This window comes from Phyllopteryx taeniolatus, chromosome 12 (genome assembly GCF_024500385.1).
Source record: "Phyllopteryx taeniolatus isolate TA_2022b chromosome 12, UOR_Ptae_1.2, whole genome shotgun sequence".
In the NCBI taxonomy this organism is placed as follows: domain Eukaryota; kingdom Metazoa; phylum Chordata; class Actinopteri; order Syngnathiformes; family Syngnathidae; genus Phyllopteryx; species Phyllopteryx taeniolatus.
The window spans coordinates 15,206,272-15,226,679 of NC_084513.1; the positions used below are offsets into that span (position 1 = coordinate 15,206,272).

Consider the following 20,408-nt stretch of genomic DNA (forward strand, 5'->3'; position numbering starts at 1 on the left):
ACATTATTTCATGACGTACGAACGGGTTCGCGTTAAATGTGCTGCGGGTCTAGTGTGAAAGACACACATGCGCACGCAAGAAAACAAAACGGGTGCAAGGATGCATGCGTTTAGACTGGGGGGGGGGGGGCTTGACGCACATTTTGCCAGATGGAGCTGTAACCTTGTGAATTCACCAGCTGCTCCTGAAGGAAACTGTGATTACTGACCGTGCAGCTCGGCGTCCTCGCCTTGATTTTAACCCCTGCGTGATGGTTGCCTGGGATGTTGTCACGCGTGCAGAAGATGACGCAGGCGGGTGGGGGCGCTCTGCTCTGCTCTTCTCCTCCTCGTCGAACCATAAACGCAGCAGCACTCAGTGGCTTTCCAGCGTGCTGAAAGTCGGAGCGTTGCCTCAGCTGTCTCTACTCCGATCAAAATAGAACCCTCAAATAATCCCCTCTTCTTTCACTCTGTGTTTCAAATCGACAAATTGTAGGGATTTCTATGGACTCTACTGGCCGATGGATGGATGCACGCGTGTATGCGCAACAAGAGTGCGCCTTAATATTCCTTTGCACCACTGGGGAATACTGAATGAATGTTCAGGGATTTTATAATCGGCTCTGGCTGACCGTTTGGACGCTCGGAGGTGAGTCGGCTCGGGATAAGATTTGACGCAGAGCTACTTTACGTGGACATAATGTCAACACGGATTCACAGCAGCTGAAGGTTTGTGTTTATTTGTTGTGAAATCAGATCATCGCGACCTGAAGGTTGGATGCTTATAGTTTTTCTAGCTGGTGAAGTTTCCAAAAAAGGCAAACAGATTACCTTAGGCTGCTTGGATTTGGACTAAGTGAGGAAAGAAGGTAATAATAATAATAACAAAATAAAATAACAAAAACGGTGAGTTAAGTAATACAATACTATAAATGCAATTAAGGGCATATATAACGTGCAAAAACTGAGAATTCGAATCACTCGCAGCTAAGGAGAAAGCATGAGGGCTAAAGTAAAAATATTAAAGTAAAGAGAATCATTGCGCACTATTGACAGTGTTAACCTTTCCTGCTACGGTCACCTGACCGTGGTCGGCAGACGCCTTCTCCAGGGCCGAGGTTGTCCTCCTCCTCGGGGTTAACTCCCTTCTCTCGCTGCACAGCTGAGCAACTGTGCTTGAACGGCTTTATTAGCTCCTCTGCACATTCAACGTCAACGGGACTCTTCCCCGGTCGCCGCCACGCCACTTGCCACTGCACACACTCGCACCTGCGCGCACTCCTTCCTTCTTCACAGTCCCACCGGACGACGCCTGCGCAGTCCCGTCTCACTCACACGTCGACGCACTACGCCCACAAACAATGAGCTTGCTGTCACAATCACGTGGGACAATACCCGTAACAACACGTTACAGACTATTTGTATTGGTTTTCTATTTTGAAGTATATGATGGCATGTGCCTGTTGAGCGAGCTGGACAGAATAACCTTTAGTGGCTGCAAGAGTAAAACGCAACTTGTTTTCAAATGCACGGGGCCGATGATGGCACGTTACAGAATTACAAATCATTGGTTGTCCTTGTTTCCCCACAGCAGCTGCATAACTTGATGTGGCAATGATGCTCGTGATACAACAGCGTCGGGCGGACACAGGTGCTTTAGGGATGCCATCCCCGTAAATCCCGTTGCATGAGGATCTTCACGCCGCGGTGAAGGATGGCTCCAGTCCTCTCGGCCGCCTTCATCCTACTGCTGGCCCTCCTCGGCCCCGCCGCTACGGCCACTAACCCCGAGGAGGATTACGCCGGAGACGAGGCGGAGCGGACGGCCGGTGAGAGCCTGGTGTTCGACGACTACCGGGGGAAAGGATGCGTGGACGACAGCGGTTTCGTCTACAAGCTCGGGGAGCGCTTCTACCCGGGCCACTCCAGCTGCCCGTGCGTGTGCACTGAGGACGGGCCCGTGTGCGACCAGCCCGAGTGCCCCAAACTTCACCCCAAGTGCACCAAAGTGGAGCACAACGGGTGCTGCCCCGAGTGCAAGGAGGTGAAAAACTTTTGCGAGTACCGAGGGAAAACCTACAAAATTCTGGAAGAGTTTAAGGTGAGTGAGCAGTGGCTTATTTATACTATATTTAAAATGATTTAAAATGCCACCATAATGTAAATTAAAGCATATAGGCTACCAAAAAAGTCTGATTAAAGCCTTGGCTTGTTTTGTTGGACAGGCCATTGTATCGAACAGGAGAACAAAACCGGTTATAATAATAATCAGTAGCGTGCAAAGACGTTTTGATGCCCCCACAAGCCCGTTCAGATGCTTTTACTCGCACATTAAATCAATCATCGCATATTAAATCAACCATCAAAATTAATTGAAAGGCCATTGATTCATTCACTGCCAGCCTTCCCAGTTAACATGGATTTTTGACTTCTAAAGCCGTCAATGGCAGTGAATGTGTTCATCTGTTTTTTGGTTACGTTTTTTTAATAACAAAAAATAGCACTGTTGTGTAAAAAATAAATATTGCGTGTTGTCATGTGTCTTAAAGGGCGTGGCCTAGTGAGTGATGTCAGTCCGTTTGCCATTTACCAAGCAGTTAGTTTACGTTTAATGTCATCTCCATGCAGTGGTGTTCAAAGGGGAGGGGGGGGTGATCCAAACACGTAAGAGGCCTGGAATTTTCCATCTGTTACATTTAACATATACTAATATGGTCAAACTAAGACAACTCTATAATGGAAATCACATTTTTGTGTGTGTAGACAGGGAAATTCAGAGGCAAAGTGGGGTTCAGGGATTAGATTTTATCTTGGCATAAAGAGGAGGTCCAGCCAGGGGTATAAATATGGCTTACTACTGGAGTGACGTCATTGTCCCTACAGCATCAGACATGCCCTTAAGTAATGTCAGAAGACAGATAGAAGCAATATTTGGATTTATGGACAGTGATACATAGCTGGCAAAAGAGGGCACTTTCTTTTCCAGGGGTTGTTAAAGTTCCTGACATCATTGTCGGGGCCCAGCTATTAATTGTGATATTGCATTAAAAAAAAGACTCTCATAACTATAATTTAAAGAAGGGCTCTTGGAGACAGTTTTGTTAATTTAAAAGTTCACCAGATGTGGTCCATTTCTGCAGCCTTTGAGGGTATTGCTATTATGCTGTAACAGTAAAATAGAATTGTAATGCTTTACATGCATATATGGACAAAATTGTTTGTCCCCTTCCATTAAAGGAAGAAAAACCCAATCGTCAGTGAACTAACTTGAAACTGATAAGGTTGTAAATGCATATTGACAAGCCAAAATTTCCTTTGGACAGTTGAGACAAAACTGGACATGTGTGCTAAGTCACATCAGCTCTATGGTTACAACTGCCAAAATCATGCAAAAGCATGTCAAGGATAGAACACTATCTACAGGAAAACACGCAGGAGGCACATTCTGGGGCTGCTTTGCTAGATCAGGCACAGTGTCAGAAAGCTTGGTCTCTGTCGCCTCCAACAGGATACAAACCCAAAACACATCTAAAAATACCTAAGAATGGCTACGAACAAAACATTGGACTATTCTGAAGAACCCTGGTCTAAATCCTACTAAACTTTATTATTACTTATTTCAGTGACCATGCATTCTGTATTATTCTTGCTCTAATAAACTATTTTGTCCAAGAGTGTATGACAACGACTTTAAGCACTGGTTCCCTTCTTGAACTAAACGCATGTACATATTTCTATAGCAATTCAATGTACATGAACAATTGTGCTTTCTGTTGGAAGTTAGTAGCTGGTTTACCGGTAATTGTTTCGGGGTGGTTTGATCACCAGCCAGCTCGTACTACAATAATATGTTTTCGTACAACCTTGAAATCACTGTTGTTGTATAATGTATGTAAAATCATGAATAAAGGCAACTATACAGTCAGGGTATTAACTGACAATGTAGACAAACATCATTGATTCCCATTATGCTTGAATAGATATTTACAGCATGTCTCTCAAGCGACATGGCATTGGGGTTTGTTTACATTGCTTCTGATGCTCCATTACTCACGTACTATTGAAGGTTCTAAACAAGCATAATCTCATTTTGATTAAGTTTCCAGTCCGTTGAGACTATTTGCTGTTGTTTCTATGTAGTTCAAATGTATTTTGCATTGCACAGTGAGGAGAAGCGGCTCAGAAAATGGATGGTTCTGTTGTCCTGCAAGAGTTGTACCACACTGACCAAGCACGTGTTTCACCTACACGGTTCTTCTAATACACAGATAAACTTTCTTACTTTATTTGAAAGTTAAGGATAACTTGGTGATATATTATGTGATATAGCCACTATTTTTTTCATGCAGGTAACAACATTCGTGAGCACCTGAGCTTGAATTTCTCATCTTTTTGTGTCTGAATGATTATTCCTGAGACATTATAGGGATGGGTCAGAGTGACTGACCGTTTGGTAAACAGCAATATCAGCAACAAAGTTAAATTTAAGTACTTGCTACAAGAAGGCCTAGATTTGGGAAAGTTACTCAACAGAGAGAAACAAGTATCTAGCATTTAAGAGCGATCTTGCTCAAGGACAGACATCACTCTCAAATCTCCTGGGAATTGACTTGTTGTAGGTGGACAACAGTGAAAATTTTACAGAGAGCCCTGCAGGTGAAGTGGAGTACAGTGTAGGATTACAAAGAGCATGTTTGTAGACAACTGTAAGTTTTTGTCCAATTATAAACTGTTGCAACAATATGATACTTGATCCTGAAAAAGGCTTTAAGAGATTGCCCTTACACAAGACAGGAAGAGGTGCGGGGGGAATTGAATTACTGTGTTAGTGAAACAGAGAACAAAAAAAAAAAAACATTTACTGTACTGGGCCTCGACCATCTTCAATAATCTACCTGTACACCTTTGCTGGACTTCTGATTTAACCATGAGTGTGTTATCTGTGCAGGCGTGTGTGTGTAAATGTCATTGATCAATGATCAGATAGAAGACAATAGAAGAGGAAAACGAAGTCACCATATATGGACGTATAAGAAGACAGAGTTCAAGCTATGATCGCTAAAAGAAAGAATATTTTTAAGTATATTAAAGGCAGGGGAAAACATTTCCAATGGTGACCTGTTTAAAAGGGTGGTGAAACACAGATACAGGGCTGGTTAAAAACCTTTGAAATAATCAGTGTCAGGGGGAAAGTGTCACATTATGTTGAACAATGAAATCAGAAAATTATAATAATAATAGATTGCCCTGTAGTTAAAGTATTATTGAACAAATACTAAATGAAGGAATAATCCAAAACAGACCAGGACCAAAGGGGATATTGACCCTTAGTAAGAACAAAACAAAACAAACAAACAAACAAACAAAAACTTGCAACAAGGACCTGATAACAATGGAACAAAACCAGGGAACTCAAAGAAATCCGCTCGGTGATTATGTTACATTGCACAAGTGAGGAAAGGAGCTGATTGCAGGAGACTCAGAAGAAGAAGAATATGAGGACGATGATGAAGGTACTGACTGCCTGGCTAGCATGCATGCCAGCGTATGTTTTTGAAAAAGCAGCGGGAGCAAAACTGAGTTCGCTTGTACTTTATTGAAGTATTTAACAATGTACTCACGTTATTTATTTATTTATTTTTTTAATCAATCCTCATCCACAAATCCATCAAAGTCCTCATCTTCTGTATCCGAAATGAACAGCTGGGCAACTTCTCCATCAAACATGCCGGGTTCCCTCTCGTACTCGTCGGAGTCAGTCTCATTGCCGGCGGGCTGTTCAGGAATGATGCCGGCTTTCGGGAAAGCTCGGACAACAGTCAAAGCAGATACCTTAGCCCAGGCATCCACAATCCATTCACATATGGTGGCGTAACTCGCCCGGCGATAGATGGATAGATGGCACCTTTTCATAAAACGAAAGCACCAAGATGGACCTCCTTGAAAATGTTCGATTTTCATTTCTTCTGCAAGCGTTATTGCCCTCAGTCGAATGGTGACTGTAGAGACGCTTCTCCCGGCTGTTCTTTGATCATTAATCCATTGCTCGAGTTGGTCTTCCAACTCGTGCCACCTCGCCTTGTTTCCGCGGAAACTCAGCTTCGTCTTCTTGACTTGGCGAAGCTCGTTTTCCTGCTTCGTCCACTTGCGAACCATGGATTCGTTGAGCTTGAATTCTCTCGCGGCTGCTCAATTCCTATGTTCCTCCGCGTAACTGATGGCTTGCAGTTTCAACTGTGTTTCGTAAGCGTGTCTCTTCGTAGGTGCCATTTTCGGGGGTCCTTAGCCAAACCGATGTTTTGCACAATGCACATACCGGCGTTATATACCTACTGGAGGGCGTGCCTTTAGCGTCCTCTTTCACGCGCACCCTTCCCCCTTTAACGTCCGCATGCTGTCCTCAGTCACGCCCACCTTTCCTCTATAAAAGCAGCGTGTTGGCAGGAAATGCTCCCAGTCAGTCAAGTGGAGCGTTCATCAAAGTCACACAACAATATTTACAGAATTTGGAACTCGGTGCACACATAAGATGCGCCACATTATAAGGCGCCACATCCATTTTGGAGAAAATTTAAGACTTTTAAGTGCGCCTTATGGTCGTGAAAATAGGGTATATTAGTGCCTCAGCTTCTCGATATTGACATATATGAGCTCATGCATCTCGTGAAAGCACTAAAAATGACTGCGCCGATTGATTTTACAGTCCTATTTATTGGTGTCAACAAGAGTTCTAATCAAGGGAGTTTATGAAGTTCAAGAAATTAGGCTTCGCATTACTTTTATACCCGTTTGAAGTAATTGTGACTAAAGAACCATGATACACATATCAGGAGGGTTTCCAGCATTGTATCATCCTGTCTTACCTCTCCCTATTTTCTGTATTCGCCTGACCCATGCTCTTAAATATTACCTTAATTCGAACAACAGCAAATTGTACATTTGCACATGAACCCTTTTCAATCACCCTTGTTAACAGAATGATTCATTTTGTCCTATAGTGCTTTCATTTGCTTCGATCTAAATGAAATGCATGGAATGTTGATGAGGACAGACTTCGCCTCAACTGAAGTATTTAAGCACTTTCCAGAGTTACCAATCGCCATGTCCCTTGAACTGTTTTTGTAATTTCATGGGAAATTGATCTGGTAGCTGTGCCAAATATTGATGCGAAGTAAAGTGTATATTGTTGTTGCCATTGTTATTCATAGCATATTTTCCATGCTCGGTGTTCATCAGGTGATCAAATAAGAATCCAAATTGGTGTAAGCTGGATCCTTATGCCTCATTTAAATAATTGCCCTGCTCCAGCAATGCATTTCTGTTTGCGCTGCACTTTCTTCCCTATTTAGCAACTTCAAACTGACACTTAATTGATAATCTGCTGCTGAGCTAGGGAGATGGATGCAGAGTAATAACATTAAATTCACAAAACAGTGAAATTTTGTCGATACTGCTCTTATTTGGTTCTAGATCTGTTGATGAGGTTGTGGAGAGTTGCTATTCCAAAAGTAATCTTTGAGCAACTAAATGCCCTTTTTTTTTTTTAAATGCACTTAAGCCAGAGTACCCAGAGAGCAGAAGCGCAAGCATGGGGAGAACAAACTCCACACAGATGTTCCAACGGATATTCCAACATGGATCTCCTGACTGTGAGACAGACGTGCTCACCCATGCCTCTTGGGCCTATGCTAAGCTAAAGCATGTGCTATAGGCTACGGTAGTGCTAACTTGTGTTTCTTGAAAAGTATGCTAGCAATAGTTTTGCTTTGGATAATCAGCGCAATGTCAAGAAATGCATTAATATCGACGTGGAACAACCTGAAATTAGGTTTATTTTGCCTGAGACGTGCAGGCCTGTTGATGTGAAATTGGGGGTCCAACCGACAAACCAGTGATAGTATAAGCCTAATCGTAATTAAGCAAAGGTGACCTGGGTTTGGGCTAGCTAGGGGCATTTTGCTTGGCTTACCCTAAAATTAATTTTTACAGGAATTAATGTAGTCAGGTCACTGATAGTGTAGTGGTACACTCGCCTGACTTTGGTGCGGGCACCGTGGATTCAGTTCACACTCAGTGACGGTATGAATATGAGTGCGAATGATTGTCCGTGTCTATATTTGCCCTGCGACTGACTGGCGACCAGTTCAGGGTGTAGTCCGCCTTTCGCCCGAAGTGTTTTTGGAATGGACACGAGCATGCTCAAAGATCTAGGTTAAACTCTTGCTACTCCTATTGCCTCAATCATTAATCTTTCAATTTCATCTGGTCACTTTCCAAAGGCCTGGAAATCTGCTAATGTTACCCCTGTCTTTAAATCCGGTGACTCAACTTCTCTGAATAACTACCGACCTATAAGCATTCTTCCGGCCATTTCCAAAGTTGCAGCAAAATGGGTGTCAGAGCAGATTGTCCATTATTTAATCAGCAGCTCCCCCTCTCTCCACGCCATGCAGTTTGGTTTCAGATCCAAGCATTCCACTGAAATGGCTACATGCCTCTTCATTGAGAAAATAAAATCTTCTCTCGACAAGGGTGGAGTTGTAGGGGTGGTGTTCTTGGACCTCAGGAAAGATTTCGATACAGTAAATCACTCTGTTCTTCTTACCAAGCTCTCAAAATGTAACTTCTCTCACAAAGCTGTGAGCTGGATTGAATCATATCTGCATGACCGAACACAATCTGTATCAGTTAACAACTGCAGATCAGAGTCTCTTAGGCTAACCTCTGGAGTCCCTCAGGGATCAATATTAGGCCCCCTTTTATTTAGTCTTTATATCAACGATTTGCCCACTGTTTGCTCTGAAGCAGAGTGAGTAATGTATGCAGACGAGTTTTCTTTGTTCATGGTCGCTCCAAAAGATACTGTTGCTGCTAAACTCACTAATACAATGTCCTGTGTCACAACTCGGTTGCAGGAGTGCTGTCTACAGCTAAACCTTTCTAAAACTGTAGGCATGTATTTCACTAAAACAAATAGAGTATCACCTGACCCCGACATACTTGTTAATGGAGAAAAAATGCAAATTGTCAGCCAATACAAATATCTTGGGTTAATAATAGATTCACAGCTTTCCTTTAAAGCCCATATTGACAAATTGTGTAAAAATATCAAATTAAACTTCACAAATTTTCGTGCAATTCGGAATGAAATGTCAACTGAAGCTGCAAAAATTTACTTGCATTCAATGATTCTTAGTCACTAACTATTGCATAACCAGTTGGTCCCAGGCTGGTCAGAATGCAAAAAAAACATTGGAAGTTTTGTACAAACAAGTAATTAAAGTGATGGATAAAAAAACCAAGGCACTATCATCACTGTGCAATTTAAAAAAAATACAGTCTTTTAAACTGGGACAGTCTTCACATATTTGCAGATTTAAATTTGATTTATAAAGTACTGCATAATTTGGCCCCAGCTCCTCTGGCTGAGTTCATCAGCCAAAGAAACAGCTCTGAGCGTGTCACTCGAGGCTCTGTCAGAGGTGACTGTCTCATTCCTCTGCGCAGGAGCACTTTCAGTAAGTCAGCCTGGTCAGTGAGGAGCGCTGGTGAGTGGAACTCAGTACCTGAGAAGGTTAAACTGCTTACAACATACAAGGCCTTCACAAAAAAACTGAAAATGTGGCTAGTTAACACCTATAGCTGCCAACACTAAAAGACAAGTATGTTATGTTGTTTTTTTGTTATGATCAAAAAAAATTATGGTTTTATTCTCTCTTAATAGTATAGTTTGATTATGTATCCTGTATTATATTGTCTTGTAGATGTATTTTACTGCTTTTTTACATCATGGCCAGGGGACTACAGATGAAAACTAGCCTTCTGGCTAATTCTGGCTTTTTTAACCATCTGTACTTCATGTGTTTTATGAAATTGCATTGTCCCCTTTCAAAAATAAACTGATAAACAAACAAGTCAGCTGGGATAGGCTCCAGTGCCCCGTGACCCTAACCAGGATAAGCGGTGTTGAAAATGGATGGATGGGTGGATGGATGGAAATAATGTGATAATAGCACGCTAAGTTGACAGTACTTATTTGAATATATATGAATGTTACACGTTTCCTATTATTTGTTTGGATGATTGCTTTTTAACAGACTGCACCAAAATAGTATAAGTACTGTAATTCCTCGTGTATAATGCCCATTCCCCCCCCCCCAAATTGTCACTAGTCTATAGTGAGCATTTTACATAGGTATAGGGAAAAATGAAAAAAAAAAAAAAACTTTCACATTTTAAAAATGTATGCCGCCATCTAGAGGTCATGAAAAAGCTGTACACTTTCATTCTAGTATGCTACCACGACCTAGAGGTTATGAAAAAGGTGTAGCCTTCTTTCATTCCAAAATGACAGGGGTACATATGACTGCATATATGTACAATTGTGGTCATAAGTGAACATACCCAGGCAGAAATTGTGAAATATATTTTTAGATAAATATTATTTTTAATAAGACTGATGACTGAACATCAACCATCATTAATTTCTTTATGGTTATCTTTTGTTTAATGATAATGCTTTTCTTAAATACTTTACAGTTTAATGTTAATCCCATTAAAATAAAATTTGTTTCGCCTGGCCCTTCATGTTTTCTTTAAAGTTGTACGCATCTTACAAATTCTGCCTGGGTAATCAAACATATGAGCACAACAGTGTTTTCTCATTTACTAAATAAAAGTCGGGTTGTGAATTTCAAAATAAGACCAAGTAAATAAAAAAATTATTACGTGTTCAAATAAAGTGCTTAACCTCAGAATAATAATTTAAAAAAAAAAAACATATGGGTAGGAGCAAAATCATGCATTGTAAAAATGCATTATACATAGGTAGAAGGGTTTTCCAGAATTTTGAGGTCAACTTTGGGGGTGCGTATTATACATGGGTGCTCTTTATACACGAGAAATTATGGTAGCTCTTTTGTTTATGGATGATGGAACCAAACCAAGACAATTGAGAATCAGAATCATCTTAATTTGCCAAATATGTCCAAAAAATAAAAACAAGGAATTTGTCTCCGGTAGTTGGAGCCGCTCTAGTATGACAACAGACAGTCAATTGACAGAACACTTTTGTGACATAAAGACATTGACAAAAAAAAACAGTCACTGAGCAATAAAGGGTTGCTAGTTGTCTGGTAATGCCGGTACTTAGTTTTTTTGGACAATTGTGCAAAAGATGCAGAGTTTTCTAGCACTTAGAGTAGTTCGAATGACTAATATTGTAATAGTCCGGTGCAATGACCATTGTGGAAAGGGTGCCGAGACTTCAAGGAGTGTATGCAGTTAAAAGTGACGAGTAGTGCGATAATCTGGGACAATGTTGATTGTGCAAATGTTGCAGATACTCCTCAATCAGTGTGCAAATGGAGCAGATGCTACTCTGGCATGAGTGGCCAGTATTGGTCAACAACAGATATGCAAATAGTGCAGCGTGGCGAGACTACTACAGTGAGTACACGAGTAATATATAATTGGCCCCACAGAAATGTGACAACGAACTCAAGTCAAAAAATTGCCAGCATGTTGTAATGTAATTGTAGGTTAGGTGTTTAAGAAGTTGATCGCAAGAGGGAAGAAGCTGTTGGAAAGTCTGCTAGTTCTATTTTGCATTGATCGGTAGCGCCTACCTGAGGGAAGTTTTAAGTAAATTTAACAGATTATACTTCGTTAGTGCAGACTCAAACAATTCCTTTATCATGATGCCTGTTAGCTTTCATGTTAGCTGATTTGATTATATATAAACCATATTCCATGTATATATGAGACATCTTTCTGGTTAATTGATTTGCTTACTGTTCAAGACTGTTGAGGGGACATTATTTTGTCACAAGTAGAACAGCAAAACATTTGTCCATTTTCACTATAGAGTACATAATCCACGCTCCTAGACTTGTGACAGTATGGTTGTTCATTTTAAGTCTGGAGCCTATAGGGTCCTCTTTCAAGGGTAAAAATAATAATTTCTGTCCATTTCTGTTTTATGTCACGCTCTTTTTGATGGTCTATACCAGCTGCTCTTAGTGAAGTAATATGCACGTCTGAATATAATGTTTCTCTTTTTTGCACAATTAACTTAACATGACATTTGAGGATTTAACTATGTATCATAGTAGTTGACAAAAGTAGTCCCGAACCCATGAGGTATTGTCTCGTAAATTGTTCTCAATGCAATGCTGTTTTAGGGATAATAGATAATGGTTGTTGAACTTTTGGGATTTACTCATAACTTTCCTGCCGGTTGAACTGGTGGCGGGCCGAGCTCTAGCCCTCAGAGGCCAGAAACAAAAGAAGGGGAAGGGGGGTTGGCCAGAGGCCACCCGGCTGGCGAGCTGCCAGCAAGACAAGAGGAGAAGAAAAACACACAAGACTCGTGGAAGACTGTGTGAGTTAAGAGTTAAATACCCCAGAGGCCGATTGTGGGCAAGAGGGATTGCCGACTGGGAGAAGACCACACCCATCTCATCCAGTAAGATATTCAGTTTGAGGAACGAACTGTGACATTATACAAGTGGAAAACATTTAGGACCCTTTGGATGACTTCCAGTGAGTAAATTAAGAGGCAAAAGCCCCAGACCACTTTGATGAGGTGGTAAAAATAAGCAACTGCACATCTGCCTCACAGTTCTGAGGCCTGTGTTGAAATCTCAACTTTGGCCTTCCCGTGTGGAGTTTGCGTGATCTCCCCATGCTTGCGTGTGTTCTTTCCAGATACTCTGGTTTGCGCTCACATGTCAAAAAGATGCATGTTAGAATAATTAAAAGCCCTAAATTGTCCATAAGTATTAATGTGAGTCTGAATGGTTGGTTGTTTGTCTTTATGTGCCCTGCGATTGGCTGGCAACCAGTCCAGGGTGTACACCGCACCCTGCTAGTTAGCTCGGAAACGGACAGCTCACCCGCAACCGTGATGAAGTGGTACAGAATATTGATTGATTGATGCGTGGATGGATGGATGTTTCCTTCAGACTGACCCAATCGTATAGTATAAAATGTGATTATTTTTCACAAAAAATAAATCCTAGTGATTTAATTCAAGGTTACCCCTGGCTCTGACTGATGAAATGTGAGTTTTAAAAAAATCCATTCCACCAGTTAATTACATTGTCTCTGTTAATCAGTTAACCCAATTTGACAATAACCTTTAGAGCATGAACAATTTAATTAAGAAAATCGGTTTTACATTTTTTTGAAAAAGGAGCACAAACAAGCAAACAATTTCCACAGGTCAGTGACTCATCTAACCCACATTCTGTTTCTCCTTCCCCTTTGCTCGCAGCCGTCACCTTGTGAATGGTGCCGCTGCGAACCAAATAATGAGGTGCACTGTGTGGTGTCCGACTGTGCTGTCCCAGAGTGCGTCAACCCTGTGTATGAGCCGGAGCAATGCTGCCCCATCTGTAAAAATGGTAAACACTAAACCTATCCACTCACACACTCACTTCAGAAGTCATTAAAAATGGATTAAATGACGACACGCTTATCTGTACTGTCTGCAACATCGGATAACCCCATATCCGGAGGAAGAGGTTGTAATTGATGTAGGCCGATTATGAATTTGAATTATTACCACAGGCCCACTGGACACTAATGAGTGGTAGTTAGTTTTAATTCTAAACGACACACTAAGCGGAGTATACATTATCTCATTGATTAAAGGCATGGTGGGAGGGAGTAATGGGTCTTTGGAGAGCCCTTTATCTCCCACTGGCACAATATACACAGTCAATCCCCAAAATGAACACAAAGGAATGCCATTGGGTCAATGGTTATTGACAAGGTGAGGCTGGACAGATGTATCAGGTATAGCAACGGCTTGTGTGCACAGCCAGATTGCAAAAATCATCAGCAGTGTAAGTGGGAGAAAATACTGAAGTTAGTGAAGTTCAAAATGAGGTAACACGTGCAATGAGGTGTACAGTATATAGCCAGATGTGGGTAGTTACGGGCTGCATTTCCGCTGTTACATTTACTGAAGTAACTTTTGGGGTAAATTGTACTTTTAATTATACTTTTCATTTTAAAGTTTTAATTCAACATACGGTTTAGTTTTACTTGAGCATCTTCGTGAAGAAATGTTACCTTTACTCCGTTACATTGAGCTACATTCTACTTGTGACTTTTAATGGTCTATCATCGCTTGTGCAATCTTTTTTATTTATTTTTTGGTGGGGGGGTTAACAAAAGACACTACCGCCATGTGACAGTTTCACTAATCAAACATAATATAAAGGTAACTAACAAATTAAATCTGTGTAAACTTACACACTACAAAAGAAAAAAAAACAAAAAAAAAAACCTGTCATGTGATGCCTTCTTCCGTTTTTTCTATGTAATCGCTGCCTGCTGGTCAGCCTATTGCACTGTTTCACAAGTGTAAAAGGGAATTAATTTAAGACCATTTCTTGTTGCTGAATTTGTCTTATGTTTACAAAGATGTAATTCATTATTGTTGCAGTTAAATTATATTGTTGGACGATATCTGAAGTTGCACATTGCTTTTTTATATTTTTGTCTATTTCACATTCATGCTCTGATTATAAAAAAAAAAAAATCAGAAGTAACTCACCAGTTACTCGATACTTGAGTACTTACTCAACTCAAGTAATTATTGGAGGAGCACTTTTAACTTGATCTTGAGTCATATTATTCTAAAATAGAAGCACTCTCACTTGAGTACAATATTTGACTACTCCACCTACCTCTGTACATAACTATACCATATGTTGTTACGGAGTAACATGACATGTAGGAGAATTACCTTTATTCAATTATATATTATAAAGATGTACAATACTGTGTACATGTCTTCCACAACACCATCTTTGATTTTGTAAATGCTATAATGACCATATGTAACTGTGACTTAGCCTCATTGGGGTTCAGACCTCAGCCAAAACTAAACTGTTTTAATAAAAACCGCATCTGCGGAGCATTGTACAGTTTTTAATGTTAGTTTGTCCTTGTATCTGTTAGTTAACAAGCTACGTCCTGGTTCATCGTTACCTCCAGTGATGTCATAGTGACTCAAAGAGTGAAATTCAATTAATTGATTATTGGAATAAATAATGTTTTCTGGATATGAATATGAACAGTCTTTCACACAACTTTAGTCAAATGCTCAACTCTGCAGTTAGTTCTATGATATTAAATCTTAACAAATTACCCTTGTATACGGTATGGTCATACAGTATATTAGTACCTAGGTAAAGTGGAAAATAACCTTGGCGCCGAAACAGTGCTACCTGACTGCTTCTCTCTGACCTGAATCAGAGATAATCACTCCTACGCACTATCAAAGTATTTTGTGCTCACCATTGCATTGCTCAAATGCCATTTAAAGCTTCTAGCCGGATTACTTTCATTGTCAAAGTGGCAATTGCCCTCTAGGCTCTGGCAATGTCGCTCATTAAAATTCATGCTGAAGTTAGTATGTTTTTTTCTTCTTCTCGTCATTCTTCCCTTGCTTTGTTAACTGTAGGACTCATCAGCATTTGTATGGCATCATGCCTCATTTCCCTTCAGGGGCCATAGAAAGTGATTTGAAATGAGCTAATTAGCTAATGATTGATTACTATACTATCTCTATTTTTGCTGGCAACTGATTATTCAGTCATTGATTCGGAATTATTAGGAGCATTATGGTTTGTTTCCAATTCGTTCAATAATTTGTGCAGTTGTGTGTATCCCCTTGTGACGTGTTACCAAAACAAACTGGATTTCACTTTAAGACTAGGAGAGTATGGGGGTTCTAATGCAGGCTTTAACTCAACTTCCCATCGATTATAGTTTCTTTGCAAATCTCATGTGTTCCGGCCACAATTCAAACCACACATTTGTTCATGAATAGTTTGCAAATAAGAAGGCGCAATTGATGAAATGACAACGACCAAAAATGGTGAATTTTTTTTATTTTTTTACATTTTATTTGCAACGGGATGAGACTCTAAATTGCCCGTAGGCATGACTGTGAGTGCGAATGGTTGTTTGTTTCGATGTGCCCTGCGATTGGCTGGCAACCAGTTCAGGGTGTACCCCGCCTCCTGCCCGATGACAGCTGGGATAGGCTCCAGCACGCCCGCGACCCTAGTGAGGAGAAGCGGCTCAGAAAATGGATGGATGGATGATAACTATTTTTGTAATCTTTTTGACGGAGTAGTTTGCAATAGTGGAAGTCTGCATGGATGCACCTCAACTTCCCATTACTGATGTCGTTCTTCTTGAGACCCCAAACTGAGACTGCACGAATGTATTACATATTACGTCTCTTCTCTGCAAGTAGTCCACTCACTTATGACTCAATTGCCTGACGATCAACACTGCCATTGACGGCTTTAGAAGGCAAATATCCATGTTAACTGGGAAGGCTGGCAGTGAATGAGTTAATCAATCATAACCATCTATAAATTTGTTATGTTTATATGCAAAAAAAAAAAAAAAAAAAAAAAAAAAAAAAAAAAGATTCTGGAGCTCTTTCTTGGTTCCAGTATTGCCCAACATGAAAATAAATTGATGACTTCTGATAAATGATCTTCTCAACACTCACATTTTCTTTCAGCTACATTTTTCCTTAGCTTCCTCTCTTTTGTCTGAGTGTTGACTACATACTGTGATGTAATAATACACACATACTGTAGCAGGCCAACAGACGCTCCTTGGAGAGAGGTAATCCATCCTGAAAAGACACAGTGACAACCCTTGGCATTTAAGTCTAGGCTTGTCATTTCTACGCTCCCTCGAGGGCTGCAGGTCGCGCTCTGGCAGCAAAATACATCTCAATGAGAGTGGCCGACCGGTGTGAATGTGGAGGGAGGACTATAATAAGGGCCGTGCTGCTTCCACGAACATTTGGGACAAATGGCAAGGGAGTGGAAGAACAAAACATCACCCTCTAATCTCCTCCCTTGAAGATATGGAAAAATGAGAGTAGATGCAATGAATGGGTTTTATGCACAACTGACAATTTCTCTTTCCAAATAAGGATTTTAAGTAGAAAATAGCTCGCAGGGTTTGTTTCACCTTTGAGATTTGTAAAAAAAAATTTTTTAGAATGTAATGAAAACTAGTCTATATCATTGCATGCTTCCTCTTGTTTTCTATGGCATACCATTTAGCTGGGTTATATTCGCTGTGTGAGTGATTGCAGGCATGTAGTAAAAAAAATACAGTATCAGTAATCTTACTGATACAAAGGTTAACATAAAATTTTACTTGATTGACAAAAACTCAAGGGGAGCTTTTAAAAAAATAAAACATTTTGTCATTACTGTTAAAACAATGCGACTTGACAGTAGTATGTGATAAATATGGTATATGAACAAATCCGCCGTCCTGGCCCCATCATGTGCTTCTAATTTGATATACAAGAAACCACTGCACCTGAGGAAAACCAACATATCAGAGATCAATTATTTGTCATGCACTTGGAGGCACACTCATCGCACATCACCTTGTTACACCACCTTATTTGTAATGGAGTGTTACATAACTCTAAATGTATATCAGTTTTTTGTGTGTGTGTGTGTGTGTGTGTGTGAGGGAGCAGGGGGTGCCTTCAATGAGTGTGCCCAACAAAGGATTGACACCTAAGTCATGTCTTCTGTCTGTTATTGGTTGTGGTTTCATCATATGCGGTGGTTTCTTTTATATCAAATTAGGAGGACAAGATGGGGGCCAGAGATGGCAGGGACTACTGTCAAGTCATAATGACTGTTTTGACAAAAAAATAATTACTCTCAATATTAAGGCATTCATCAATACTTGCAATCAAAGCTACTGTGCAGAGAGGAATTATGGGACATTACTTCACTCTGCATTCACTCAGGGGAAGCCTAAAGTGGAACATTTTATGGACTAATTTACAGACTAATTCAAAGTCACCGTCATGCCTTTAACGGCTGAATGATTGACTGAAATAATTAAAACTGGGAAAGGATTCATGGCACCTGCTAGCTCTTTTGTATCCAAATCAGTTCAAGGAAGTGAGTGTGAATTAGTTGCATAGTTACTACAATAGGTACAGCATGTGTTGTTGGCTAAACGTAGACTTTTCATTTTGACACATCTGATGTGATGAAACACCATCTTCCTTACTGCAGTCTCCCCATGCTGATTTTCACCCTCTTCCTTCTGTTTCTTCTGTACTTGAGCCACCGTGCACTGGCGAGCCAACGCCTGGCAGTCGACCACGCTTGCGGCGGCGCATTAGGATGCAAAGCGCTCTACGTCCAGGGAGAAGGGGAGACTAACAAAAGAGCTTAAGTGTTGCAAAAACAAGCCCGTCTGTGCACGCCTGCGAAAATAGTCTGCGCTGACGCTCCCAACTGCAGCCCTCTACAGCTCTTCAACACCCGATCAACAGAAGCTCTCAAGAAAACCGCATACGCTTCTTGTGGCTCTAATTCCCCCTTTCCTGTTTTCTTCTGCCTTTGCTATGTGGCAGGTCCAAATTGCTTCGCTGGATCGACGATCATCCCAGCTGGAATTGAAGTAAAAGTGGACGACTGCACCATCTGCCGCTGCCACATCGGAGATTGGTGGAAACCGGCGCAGTGCTTGCGGCGTGAGTGCCTCAACGGCCAGTCATCATAGAGAGACTCCAGTGGGGACGAGAGATAAGATCAGGCAGCGCCCTGCCTACCTACTGCACCATTTTATATGATTGACAGGGCAGGAGCACAATTCTGAAACAACCTGATGAGAAATACAGGACAGTATGACATTGTCTCGTGATTGCAGAGTTGATAATGAAGGAGGTGGTGATGATGATGATGGAGGTGGAACCGGTCTCCTGTCTTTCCCCCCCACAACTTTTCTGTCATATTTGCAGAATTTGACTTGCTTGACTTGCCGCTGTCAACGCTTCAGATTTGAACTCGTTCTTCACCGTGGGCAATGTGAATTAATCATCGTGATCGTTTTTGTTGTTCCTGTCAGACAACGTAACAGCTGGAAAAGGAACCGCAAGCACCCTGCTCTGTGCTAGTTTTTTTTTTTTTTTGGGGGGGGGGGGGTGGGGGGTGTCTCATGAGGATTAACACATGAAAGCACTTAGTGTCACAAATTCACTTTAAAAGCTTGTTTACAGGATGCACATCACATTTAAATGTCTTTTACATTTATTGTATGAATTCACCTCCAACACTGATGCTATTGTTCATTAAATAAGTAGATTGTATTGATTGATCCCGAGTTTCAACGTGAACATAAATATGTTGAGATAAGAAGTGTAGAGGTTACACTTAATGTAAGTTTTACAAACAATGAAGTATTCCAAAATTTTGACACATCAACACCATCATCAGTATGAGAAATTTTATTGTGTTTGTGTCTTTTTCCTGAAAAAAAAAAAAAAACTCCACTGACTGAAATCCACTCATCTCTTGGGTTTGTGCAATCACCAAATACATTTGAGGAATAATATTCTTAAATGTTATATATAAATAATACCTCAAGAATATATGTCAGATCCCAGGAGAGACTGAGTCTACTGGTCTCAGGTTCGTTAAGGAATTTTGACATTCACTCAACAAAATTACAACTTTATTCTCCATAAGCGAGGACTTTGTTTTCTGACTGAACATGACTTTTCTCCTAAAATTTTAAGTTATTCACATAACAGTACAATACTAGCTTTGTCACATAGTTTTGCTGTTGTATTGTTTGTGTTTGTTTTGAGTATGGCACTAATCCTCATTTGTATCAACACCCGCAACTCTTATTGATTATTAACGGGTGACTTTTTGTGACATTTGTTAAAACAGTAGTACATGATAAATATGATGATTGAAAAAGTCAGTTGTCTTTGGCCCCATTTTGTGCCTGTAATTTCACATACAAGAAACCACTGCGCCTGAGGAAAATGAAAGCAGAGAAAAAGGGGTGATTTGCGGGGTGTCAATCATTTCTTGCGCAATCAGCGGGCACACTCATCGCGAGCACACCCCCGCAGCCTCGCAAAAAATAAAACCTCAAAACAGAGAACATTTAGAGTTGTAGTAACACTCCATTACGAATAAGGGGCTCTTCTGGAATAACAAGGTGATGACAGGTCAGCACGAGGCTACAAGGGTGTACTCGCTACGAGCAACAAATGATTGACACCTCGTAAGTCATGCATTCTGTCTCTGATTGGTTGTTTTTCCCTTGAGCATGATCATTTCTTGCACTGTATATCAAATTAGAGGCAGAAGATTGGGCCAGAGACAGCAGATTTTTTTCATAGATATATATAATGTAAATGTACTACGATGAAGTCATGACTGTTTTAACAAATAGGACAAAAAATATTGTTTTTAAAAAGGCAAACTCCCCTTTAAATTATTTTAAATATGTTCATAATTTTAAGGGGTTCAAAAATCTGCCAAAACCCATAACATCTTACAGGCCATCATTTCTGACTGTCATTGATGTATTTATTTTTTTTTATT

General features: G+C 40.6%; 1 protein-coding gene across 4 annotated transcripts; it reads left to right on the forward strand.

Moving 5' to 3' along the window:
* Positions 1-214: 214 nt before the first annotated feature.
* vwc2l (von Willebrand factor C domain containing 2 like) lies at positions 215-19,271 on the forward strand. 4 transcript variants are annotated; one of them, XM_061792903.1, is made up of 4 exons: positions 215-711; positions 1,574-2,083; positions 13,259-13,388; positions 18,422-19,271. In XM_061792903.1, exons 2-4 carry the CDS (start codon positions 1,697-1,699, stop codon positions 18,568-18,570), a joined length of 666 nt encoding a protein of 221 aa, XP_061648887.1. In that variant the 5' UTR covers positions 215-711; positions 1,574-1,696; the 3' UTR covers positions 18,571-19,271. The 4 variants fall into 4 exon arrangements, with proteins under 4 accessions (XP_061648887.1, XP_061648889.1, XP_061648888.1 ...); XM_061792905.1 differs by having other exon boundaries at positions 1,577-2,083; XM_061792904.1 differs by having other exon boundaries at positions 215-631.
* The last annotated feature ends 1,137 nt before the right edge of the window (positions 19,272-20,408 follow it).